At 62.0% G+C, this 11,713-nt stretch overlaps 1 protein-coding gene across 1 annotated transcript; it reads right to left on the bottom strand.

Moving 5' to 3' along the window:
* Positions 1–353: 353 nt before the first annotated feature.
* Positions 354–10,446, bottom strand: MISP (mitotic spindle positioning). Its single transcript, XM_019538239.1, has 5 exons — positions 10,309–10,446; positions 3,424–5,440; positions 2,687–2,850; positions 2,178–2,216; positions 354–1,080 (listed from the first exon to the last, which is right to left on the bottom strand). Exons 1-5 carry the CDS (start codon positions 10,444–10,446, stop codon positions 991–993), a joined length of 2,448 nt encoding a protein of 815 aa, XP_019393784.1. The 3' UTR covers positions 354–990.
* Positions 10,447–11,713: the final 1,267 nt, after the last annotated feature.

The raw sequence follows: 11,713 nt of genomic DNA, 5'->3' as shown, positions 1-11,713 counted from the left end.
CTTCAAGAGATTTCTGACCGTGCCGCCAGCCCTGCTCTTCTGGGGCCCTCTAGTGGGATGCTCCAACATGGTCTGGCTTCGGAGAGGGATCTGTCTTTTGGAGCTCCCATGCTGCTGCACGGATGGAGGGAGATGAAGGCAAGTTCAGCATGCGCCACTGATTTCCTACCCCTCTGCTTTTTCCCAGATCCCTGAGAATATTCACCAATTCCTTTGACCTCAATTCAGGGGCCCAGCACCCACCGTCTCCCACCTTCGGATGTAACTTTCCCTCCCCTGCCCCGTTCTTCTTAAACACGCATGATCCCCAACGCACAAATCGACAGGCCATTTGCATGGAGAAGAGCAGCCTGGAAGGCTGATGCAGCAGGGTGACTCTTTAATAAATTACCTCTTTGCAAATAACCAACAGCATTAAAAATACGTATCTATTTATATCATATATATCACTGCATCTTGGCAGGTCACATTGACTGATGTCTAACATCTTGATTTGTCCACTGGATTGCTTCTAAAGATCCAGAGATCTGGCTGTCTAGCTCGTTTCTTAGGCCAGCTTCCACCCGGCATACCTAACCCAAAGCATCTTCAGAAACAAAATAAGACTCCTTTCCCCCAGTGCAGGGATGCACCTCCCAGTGGGAAAGGAGTGAAATTTCCATCCGATTTGATTGAATCTAGCCTTTGATTTGCAAAAGAGATTTCAGAAGAAATGGTCTGGTTTTCCACCTTCAAGGAGAAAAAAACAAACCCATAATAAAATGTCCTCTTGGAGCAGAAGGGAAGGGGGAAAAAAATAAGCAAGCACAAACTAGAGATTTGTAAACAGTTGCCTTGTCGATTCGGACCAGCGCAACGTCCACAGCCTTGATTCTGGGGGTCAGCGGGAGCTGGAAGAGTTTGGGGAGGGGCTGAGTCTTTGCTTCCGGTGGGGTCCGACGCGGACTGCACACAAGTGCATCGCAGAGTCTTGGCTGGCCTGAAGCAGCCTCAGTCATCGTCCTTGTTGGCAAACTGTCCTGCCTCCCAGCGCTGGGCGAGCAAGTTCTTGTGGCGAATCACTCTAGTGCTTTCGACCACCTAAAAGACCCATTAAGTGTGACATTAGAGGCAGATTTCTTATGCACCGGCTTATTTGATCTCTGTCTTAACAATACTCCTGGGCCATGGGTGTGCTATTTGCAACAGCTGATGTGACGCATCTCTAATGTTGGGCTCTCCCAGCTTGTTCGAAGAGCGGAGTGCCCACAGCTCCTTGAATGTTCAGGCCCTGGTGACTTTAGGTGGGTAGAGATGTGCAGCATAAATGCACCCGTGCTAGCTTGAAGCCACGGTGGGTACGGTCCTGTCTGCAGAACAGACACTGCTACAGAGCTATGCAGCGACAACCGAGTTGGGCCTGAAAGCAGTGGCCCGTCAGCCAGGCCCATGGGGGAACAGCTGAAGGACACCTGTGTTCAATCTGAAGCATCCCTGGTTCATCACCGTGATCTCTCCCAGCTGCTAATCCCTGTTGCGAAGGGCAGAGTGGCTCTCTGGCACAGGGAGCCAGAATTATTCACTCCCCTTTAGCCTCTAGGAGCAGAGGGAGCATCAGCCCAGAGGCAGATTGCACTAGATGAAGTCCTTGCTCCAAACTGCCTCCTCCAGCCATCACCTGTCCTCTGCAGAGAGAGGAGGCAGGCATGCATCCAAGCCACCCCGGTCCTCTAGCAAGCAGGTTATCCTCCATCACACCCCTCGGGCGGGTGATGCTACCACCCTGTTACACAGAACCGGAGCTGAGCTACAAGAGACTAAGACACCCATCCATAAAGATATTCAGGCACCTAAATACCGGCAGGGGTTGCTGTGGGCATTGGGCACCTAACTACCTCTGTGTATCCAGGCCCACAGAGCTTGTGGCACCCCAAGTGCTTGAAGCTGGGTTTTTTATGCCCGAGCCCAGCACCTTCATACTGAGATACCCCTCCTCCTTGCCCAAGGGCAGTGGAGCTAGGCTTTGCTCTTGGCCATGCGGCCCCTCACTGCCCTTCTCATGCCTTGAGACATCGCTGCCTCAGTGCGATGTATATAGTCAGCCCAATTAAGCTGCTGGGCATGGAAGATGCTTATTATTTATCCAGAAAGTTTGGAGGGAAGGGCCTGGTGCCCCCAGGCTAGGAGCTGCACTGTACCTCTGTGTTGATGGTGTCACTTGGCTCGATGCCTGCATACTGCAAAAGGAAAGGAGAGGGTCAGAGAGCAGGAACCGGGCAGGGGGAGAGGGAATGGACCAGCTGGACTGACCAGGCCCATGCAGTAGAGGGAAGGTTGCCCTGCTTGGGCTTGGTGCAAGCCCAGTGCACAGTGACTCCCATGGTAGGTGGTACAGGGGCAAGGAAGGGCCTGTGCCCAGCTACAGCCGCAGTGCCCAGCCCAGAGGAGGTGGAGTGGGGTGCACATGGCTGCCTTCTCCCGAGGCGGCAGCAGACACCCCACAGCAGCGATGTCTGCAGCTTCACGACCATAGTGAGGGGAGCCTCACAGCCAGGAAGTGAGCTCAGATCTCCTGGGCTCGCCCCTGGTGTCTCCAAACCCTTGGAGCCAGGCAGGGCACTGGGCAGCTCCAGACCCGTGCCGCAGCCCGCTGCGGGGCAGCAGCTCACGCCCAGGGCATCCCCAGGGCCCTGAGAGGAGCACTCACCCTCCTGTCGTCCTTCTGCTTCAACTTCCTCCTGCCGAGCGGGGGGCTCTGTGGGGCTGGCGACTTCCCTGAGTAATCCTGGTAGGGGTTGGGCAGGTTCATGGAGAGAGGAGCAAAGACCGGGGACTCAGACACCGAGTAGCTGCCACTGATGCCGGAGGCGCCTGGAAGAGAACAACGGGGCCATGTGAGAGAGCATGAAATCCCCTTGCATGGGGAGATGTTTTCTGGAGACCTTTCGGCCCCGCGGACCGAGAGGACATACAACCATCAGCAAGGAGCTCTCCAAAAGGGCCCCAGGCTGGATCAGAGGCTCAAGCCCTCCATCTCCTGCATACCCATCCTGCCCACCCCCGGGCTCAGTCCAGCCCATCGGTGCCCCACCAGCAGATCCTACCCAGTGTGGGCACAAGGAGCCAAGCCCTGGCTCCCGGTTCAGAGCTCAAAGGAGTTCCTCTCCATGTCTCCCCAGGCCCCGTGTTCTGGGATATTTGCCCCATCAGGGGCAGGGAGCTTGGGGCTCTGTCCTTTTCCAGCAGAGAAGAGCTGGTGCTGAGGAGGCTTGAGCTCCATCCCCCTGGCAGGGGCTGAGCAGCACACTTATGGCACCCACGGTCCTAGCCAGGCAGCCCCCTCCCTACAGGCAGCATCAGGCCCTGGGCATCAGGAGGTGTGAAAGATGCCCAGGGCTCAGCGCACAGAGTGCATCCCCGCCCCAGCCCCTACCACCCCCATACCTGAGCTGGGAGAGGAGAGCGGCGATGGGGTGCCCTTCTCCTCCTGGCTGCCCTGCCTCAGCCGCTCGCTCATCCTCCGCTGCTCCCGCAGCTCCTGCTCCCGCTGCAGGGTGTGCTGGATGTCCTCCTCGATCAGCATGGCCGCCTGGGGCTTCCAGGACTTCAGCGTGTACTGCTCCTCGTGGGCGCTTGGCCGCGCTGCACTCTGCTCCGCACGCTGCCGGCTGCCGGTGCCTTGGTCTGTGGCAAAGGAGAACTTGGGCTTCCAAAGTGGGGTGGAAAAGTACTCCCTATCCACCACGCCTGGCTCTGCGGGCCTCGCGCTGGCCTCAGCATCCTCCGCCCCTGCCCTGGGGAAGCCCTCCCGGCCGGAGTCCTGCTGGCACGGCGGATAAGCCTGAAGGCTGAGGAGGTCCACGGCATCCACCGTGGAGCCGGCACCGCGGCTCATCCTGGGCGCGCCAGTCTGGGTCCAGGCTAGCGCCTCTGGGCTCTTGGCCGGGGCTGGCGTGGCCTCGTCCTGCTCGAACACCTTCCTGCGCTCGCCCAGCTCCTGCTGCGGCCCCTTGTCATAGGCTCCCAGCAGCCTGCCTTCCCGCTTCAGCGCCTCCTCCCGCTGGATTTCCTGCTCGATCTCCCGCTGGACGTAGAAGGAAGCACGGCCTTTGTCTTTCCCCTTCCTGCCCGGCGGAGGTGAGCGGGACATGGCGAGGAGGGGCTTGGTGTGGATCTCCACCAGCTCTCTGCTGTTCGACTGCCCCTCAAGGCCCCTCTCCTTCCGCAGGGTCTCCTCCCGCTCCAGCGCCAGGCGGATCTCCCTCTCGATGGGCGTCTCGGTCCTGGCTTTGGGCTCTCTGGCGCCATCCCAGCTGTCGGGCTCGGATGGTGACGGGGCCTCGAAGACCTCAGATGCACTCCCATCGCTGGCATAGTCGGCGCTGGACTCGGTGGGCATCTTGCCCAGGCTCAAGCCCGCGTCTTCTTGGGAGGATGCTCGGGGGAAAGGGGCTGCTTCGCTATTGGGATGGGACCTTGGCGTGTTGGCTTTCTTGGGAGCACACGGCTCCTCTTTCGCACTCGCCGTGTACGCAATATTACCCCCGTCCTCCCCACACTGGCTGGGGGTGCCAAGGAACAGGTCCGGACACTGCCATACGCACTCGTAAGCTCTCCTGGTTGACTCCGGCTTCGGGGATTTGCCTTGCTGTCCCGGGCTGAAGAGCGACCCGGGGTTGGCCTTCTCCAGCAGGAGGAACTGCTGCCGGGCGGTGGCGAAGTCGATCTGATCCGTGTCTATGCTCTCGCGGTTCACGGGCGTCAGCGCCTGCCTGGGGGAGCTGCCGTCGAAGCAGATGGCAAAGCTGGGGGCACAGCTTCCCCCCAGCTTAGCCTCACTCTTCTCGGGCGTGCCGGCCCTTGGAGAGCTCAGCTCGTCCACGGAGCTGCACCTCTCGGCCATGGTGGAGCTCTTCTTCACCACCTGGCTCTTGATAACCTGCTTCCTCTCCTCTTCTAGCTCCTTTGCTTTCTCGGGGGAGATTTTGGGCGGGACGCACCTGTACTGCTCCTCCTCATCCTCCTCATACAGCTTCGAGGGTTTCTTCTGCCCCCTGTAAGCCCTGAGGTCGTACAGCGTCTCGGCCCTCACGACCTCCAGCTTGGACTCTCGGTCTGGAGGTGGCGTCCAGAGGTCCCTCCCGCTGTCCAGGACGTCTGCTGGGAACTCGGATGCATCTTCCAGGGCCCAGTGGGATCCCCAGCTGTGGCCATTCTCGACCTGCCGGCCGCTGCGTCCCTTCTCGCCGTGCGGAGACTTCCTCTCGCCAGGGGGGCTGGCCTGGGGAGCTGCCTGAGGGAGGTGGAAGATCGGATTGCGGGTGACTCTATCCATTTCCCAGGAAGGCTCCTCATTCAGTCCATCTTCCTGGCCCCAGAGCTGTTGTTCGGGCCCGGGATCAATCACAGCTTCTTCATACCCCCAGTGGACTGCGGCACCAGGGACGGGGCCTTTCAGTCCCTAGAAAGTGGGGAAAAGCCATGTTATAGGATCCAAGCTCACAATGGATGAGAGCATCACTCCTCATCCCACCCTGCCGCACCCCACTCCTTTGCTGATCAGTCACTGCAGCTGCCCAGTGGGTGTCACCTAGCCGGGACTTGCTTTGGTTGCACGCGCACACCGGTCCTGGGACAGAGGTGGTCAAACAGTATGGACCTCCATAGCTTGTGTAGTCCTAGCCCCTTGTAGGAGTCTCAACCACTTCCCCGATAGCGACTCGATCTAATCAGCAATCAAGACAGTGGGCAAACCTTTGTCCTGCTCCGGTGAGCTGCTCTCGCAGCCGCTCTTTGTACATAGCGACCTTGCATAACCTTAAGCTAATTATAATGCAGCTGTGCTATCACAACAGCTCACACTTAGGCTGCGGTGTGGCGGCAGTGCCCCTGGGGACTATCTAGGCAGCACCCCTTAAAAAACAACATCCATGGCATCGCTGCCTTTTGCTGGAGGAAAGCTGGATTGCTCCACTGTGTCATAGCTTCTATATTGCTAGTAGGGGTGGGGATTCGCCTTTTCCCCCAGTTTGTAGAGCAGAACTGGACTTCTGCTGCAGCGAACGTCCCCAGGGTCAGCACAGGGATTGCATTAGGGCACAGCTGTGGGTTGGGGTGAGCTTCCCGGAGGAGCGGATGAGCTCGGGGAACAAAGGAGAATACATCCGTGGTGGAAGAAGAATGGAGCTAATCACCTTCTGCTTCCTTGATGGACTTACGGGAAGAGCAGCCTTGGGCTCCTGCTCTTGACATCACTGCGAGGACAGGGGCCATAAAGGGAGTTTCGTGGCTCATAAAACCGAGCAGACTTTACCCCAAGTATCAGGCAAAACCGGAGTAAATTCCAGCCCTGACCTTGGCATTCACTGGCTTAGCTGTCAGCTGAAATAGGGCTCGTTACAGACCTGGGTGCCAGGCCGGGGAGGGGGGACAGCAGCAGGGGAGACCTTCCAGCCTAGCTGCCACCTCCCAGCTTTGGCCAGGAGGCCTGGGAGAGAGATCACAGGGAGGGCCCGCGACTCATGCTGTAACTGCTGGCCCCTCTGCGCCGAGTTCCCATCCGTTGATCCCACTGCTGCCCCCACAATAGAGCCTAGGATCCAGGTGTCCTGGTTCCTGGGACCCCGATCCCACTAACAGACCCCATCTTTCTCATTCAATCATTCAACAAGGAGGCCGAAACCCAGCATAACCCTTGAGCAGTTGGTATCTGGCACTATCCCAGGCTCTGAGAATGGCCCAGGCTGCGCAACCAGCTGGTGAAAGGGCTGTGGAGCTGCCTTTTCTCCGTGTAGCCAGTGGAAGGGGGGGGGGCACTGGGCAGGCTGGGACGGGTCCACTGACCCCGGAGAAACGGGGCTTTCGAGGACAAGAATCCCTTTGCTCAGGGCTGGGTGCTGGTATTCCCGCTCGTCTCCCTCCTCGCATACCTGCGGTTAATCATCGTTCCTTTATGGCTCCTGCTGCACAGAGCTTGGAGGCCTCTTGCCAGCTGCTTATCTCCTACCGGGGGTCAAGGGTCCCGGCTGGGAGTGGCTGGCTCTTGGGGAATGTTGTTTTTCTATCTGCAGCTGTTAGCGGGGGGCCGCTGAGGGGCAGTTGCACAGTCCAGCTGCCCCAAAGGACTCCCAGCCCGGGGGCTGGGCAGGAGGAAATGTTCTCCAAAGCCCCTAAATCACTTAGGAGCCAACGTGCCTGAAGACTGTGAGGAATATTGAAGCCAAGCAATGCATTGAAGGGCCCCTGCTCCTCTCCTGCACTGCAGCTATGGTGGGGACAGGAGAGAAGGAGGTGCAGGGACTCCCCTTCCCTGAGCCAGGAGCCCAGGAGTCCTGGTTCTGTCCTCTGCCTGAGTCCCCTCCTCCACCCAGGGGGCTTCCCAGCCCTCCCAGGGTGTGGAGGCTGCAGGTGCTGCTCTGTCTGGAGGGGCTGGTCCGGCCCCAGATACCTCCCAGGAGGCAGGAAGCCAAAGTGCACGGTTTGTGCAGGGCCTGTGGGGTCAGAGGGAGGGATCTGAGTGCTTTAGGATCCTGCGCAGGGTCTTGGGACAGAGCAAGAAGTCACAGCCCAGCCCCAGCACCCGGATGCTGGGCCAGCCCGCTGGGTTATAGCTATCTGGGCTCTCCTGGTCTGCCTGGACGCCGGACAGACCACACAGCCATACGTGTGCACCCTCTGCGCACATGAACGCACACTTACACACCCCTTCCCATGCACCTTACACACACACCACCTCATAGGCCCCTCACTTGCACACCCACGTGCTTTGCAGAGGCACACATACATGCATGCATGCACAAAGAGGCTAGCGCGCACGCACCGGCACGCGTGCACACCAACACGGCTGTCCCAAGACCGGGCTGCTGCTCACCAGCACACGCCTGCTCTGCTCTACAGTTAATCCTAACCAGGACGTTCAAACCACAGCAAAGCCTCCCCCGCCCCTCCCAGCTTGCCACACTCACGGTGGGACGAGGGCTTCGGCGTGGGGCTCCCTGCTGCCCACGGTGGCCTGGCAGGGCCTGCGGCGCATGAGAGCGGTTGGTTGTTTGTGTGTCGGGCACGCCGGGCTGGGTGGGGGAGCAGGACGGAGGCCTGCGCTGGGCTGCAGGGCCCTGATAAGCTCCGGCCCTGAGTCCGTGGCAGAAGTCCAGCAACTCCCTGGCTCTCGCTCCGCCGCGGCCGATGGAGCCGCGGGCACTGACCTGCCGTGGCCCCTGGCAGGGCCCAGCCCCCCCCAGCACTGAGCTCTGCCCACCTGCCTTGACCCACCTGCACGTGGCACCGCGGGTCGGAGCCCTCCCTGCCCTTGACTGCCTGGGTCTCATGCCAAGGCTGCCTCGTCCAGCTCCCAGACAGACCCTCAGGTGTGAACCCTGCTGGAGCCCTGGGACGCCAGGCCTGACCTCGGGGGAAGGTGGTCGACTGCCATGGGAGCCGACCCTGTGGGCTGGTGTGTCACAGAATAGCCCTGCAGCCTCCCTGAGTGGTGCTCCAGGCCCCTTTCCCTGCCTGATCCACTGCTCTGCTTTCTGCTCCCTGCCCCATGTTCCCTGCCCAATTGGCTGCTTTCTGCTCCCTGCCCTGTGCTCCCTTCCTGCTCAGCTGCTCTGCTTTCTGCTCCCTGGGCAGGAGGCTCAAGCTGCGGGCTGGGCTGCGGGGCACAGAGATGCTTTGGAAACTCTCCAGGACCCTGCCCCTCCGGCCCCAGCCCAGCAGTACCAGGGGTAGGACAGAGGGAACGCACCTGCCCCTGTGCCGCCTGTCCCCCTTCAATCCATGGTGTGCCACGCACAGAGGCTGCCCGTGCCACTTGTGGCACGCGTGCCCCAGGTCGGCCACCTCCGGGTGGAGCACGTGAGCTGGGGAGCCAGGACGCCTGGGGTTTTCTCCCACGTCAGCCACCAGCAGTGGCTCTGGGCTTCTCTCGGTGCCTCGGTCTGCACAGAGGAGGGATCAGGTCACCAGTGCCCGAGCCTGAGCTTGGGCACTCCGCCCGCTAGCGTCGGGCTGATGGCCCTGGAGACGGGCAGCCCAGGGTCATCCCCTGGAAGGGTTTGGATGCTGATCGGGGCCGCAGATTCAGCGGCTCCATTCCCGTTGCTGTCAGCAGCGGACATGCCAGGCTGGGGGCTGAGGTATCCGTGCAGCTCTTTGCAGCTGGGGGAAGCTATGTGTGGGGCAGCGATGCCAGGCCCGGCCCCTGCATCCAGCGTGGTAGCTACGTCAGCCGCCGGCTGAGGAGGAAGCACATTCCAGGGGAGGTGGAGGGTGATGCGAGGGCAGGAGCCGGCCTGAGCAATTACGGCGGTTGCGGGGACATGCATCCTCCTGCATGCCGCTGGGCCCCTCCCCGGGCAGGATGTCTCCTCTCCTAGCTGTCCTGCCACCCCCGGGGTTTGTTCTGGCATAACTGGAAGCAACGTCACTGCGTCTCCGCTCCCAGCCCCGCGCCGCGGCAGAGTGCAGCACCTCGGGGACTCAGCCGCCAGCTGTCCCCATGCTCCTGCCACCCCTTGGGCATCTGCCCTCCCCTGCCCGCGTGAGGCTGCCAATGCCACCCCTCCGAGAGCCAGAGCAAGAAAGGAAAGGAGGGGACCGATCTTTCCCCAGCCACGGGCAGTGCCCCTCTGCTCAGTGCAGAGACCCCCCCCTACCCCACTGAATGGACAAGGGCAGTGCCAAGGGGGTCCATGGCAGGACCCTGCCCTTGACCCTGAGCCTGGCACCACCTGCCGCAAGCAGAGCCCATCGCCGCCTCTTCCTGCTAGAGCCGGGCACCTCATCCCCAGGCTCCCACCGGCTTCCTGGGGGTGCCATCTCCCTACAGAGATAGCAATGCCGTGCGGTCGCGCTTCCGGCGCATGCTGCTTTCCTGGTGCGCGGCGCTCGTTCCTGACCAGCAGCTGCCGGGCACGTGGGGGCAGGGAGAAGCCAGGGATGAGCCTGCTGGGCTGTCCAGGACGCAGCCCACGGCTGAGGGGGTCCTTGCCACGCTGGCCGTGGGGCAGAGGGCACATGCAGGGCAGAAGCTGGGAAGGGCACGGCCACCGCCCCGTGCCGGCAACTTGCCCTGACAAGTGCCAGGCAGGGAGGGAACAGCCATTCAACCAGCCCGGTCTACTTCCCCGGGGTCATGCGTGCGGGGGGAGACAAGCGTGGGTTTGCTGCAGCTCCCGCTGTGGCAGCACCTTAGAGCCGGGGGTGGACCCCAGGAGTCCTGCCTGCTCTGACTGCTAGGTCACACTCCCTCCCAGCTCCCTGCTCTCCTCCCCAGGCCATGCAGCCACCACCCGAGACCGGGGACGGACCGGGCACCACGGCTCTTACCTGTGCCCGGGGCTCCAGGGTGGCACAGAGGACCTGCCAGGGCGGGGTGTACTTGAACATCTTCCCTCGGCTCCTGGAGCTGCCGTCCGTGCCCACCGCGCTGCCTAGCTGCAGGGAGGATGCAGGCCAGCTGGGCATCAAGCCGTCCATCCGGCCGTCTCCGGCCAGCTACCCCGATCCATCAGTGCCCGGGGCTGGGTGAGGAGGAAGGGAGCAGCAGGGTTTAAGTATATTCCCTGTGTGGCAGCGGGGACACCTGCCTGGGCGGGAGCCAATGGGGGTGGCGCGGGCACCTTGCTCCACGCCCTGCCTGGCGTGGCAGGGAGCCAGCCGCGCCTGGGGAAGCGAGAGGAGAGCGGGGCTGGGGCTGAGCATAGCCCTGCGTGGCACCGAGATCCCTGCGGCTGCTGTGGATGGGTGTCTGCCCTGAGCTTGAGTTTGGCCTGCAAAGGGGCCACGACCGCCCCGGTGACCTGCTTGCATTGGCTGTTCGACCCCCTGTAAGCCACCAGCAGGCACTGGGGGGGGGCCGGGACGGGGGGCTCGCCGCAGGCAGGTACCAGACCCCTCTCCTCCTGCTGCCCCAGGCAGGGGGTGCCCCAGCCCCCAGTGTGTTACCTCTGTCCCTTTTCGGTGGTTCTGCGGCGGGCCGCAGTCCAGCCGAGCCCACGTGCTTCTGGGGAGGGGCTGCTGTGGGCTGGGGTGGTGGCCCAAAGGTGCATGGAGGGGGCAAGGAAACCTCCAGATGAGGGGCCACGTCTGGTGCAGGGCAGAACGGGGATGAGCAGGGCTGGGGCGTCCGGGGCGCTCTCACCCCAGAGCCAGAGGCTGCCGGTCGGGGGGCAGAGCCGTGGCGGATCTGGGAAGGGGACAGCGTGGGGTATCTGCAAGCTAGGATTAGGGGGCACCGGCGCCAACAGATGCTGGTGAGGCTCCCAGCTGGAGGGAGCAGGGGGATGCATGGCTGCAAAGCGCCTGTCCCGTGCTGATGGGACCCTGCCTGGCCCTGCTGCCGGCTGTGAGCATCCCTGGCAACAGCCCTGCCACCCCCGGGCTGCCCAGCCCCTGCTCGGGGGGACAGACTCAAGAGCAGGGAAAGCGAAAGCAAAAAGAGCCTGTGGCCAGCTCAGGGGCTCCCAGCCTCCTGCGCCCAGCGCCACCGAACACGGCCCAGGACCCCCCCGTGACCCCAGGACCCCCCAGGCGAGGGCAGGATGGGGCCGTTCCTGGCAGGAAGCGCGGAGGCAGCAGGACCGGGCAGGGAGCGGCAGGGGATGGGCAGGCTCGTTGTAGAAGCCGCCAGGCCACAGCCCTGCCCTTTTCCAGGGCTCTCGGCCACGGCCTGGAGCCAGCGGCTGGGGGGGAGACCTCGGGATTGTGCTGCTGAGGCAGGATTCAGCGGCAG

Source organism: Crocodylus porosus, unplaced genomic scaffold (genome assembly GCF_001723895.1).
Source record: "Crocodylus porosus isolate Cpor-Errol unplaced genomic scaffold, CroPor_comp1, whole genome shotgun sequence".
NCBI lineage: Eukaryota > Metazoa > Chordata > Crocodylia > Crocodylidae > Crocodylus > Crocodylus porosus.
This window is presented reverse-complemented; position numbering and strand designations above follow the sequence as displayed.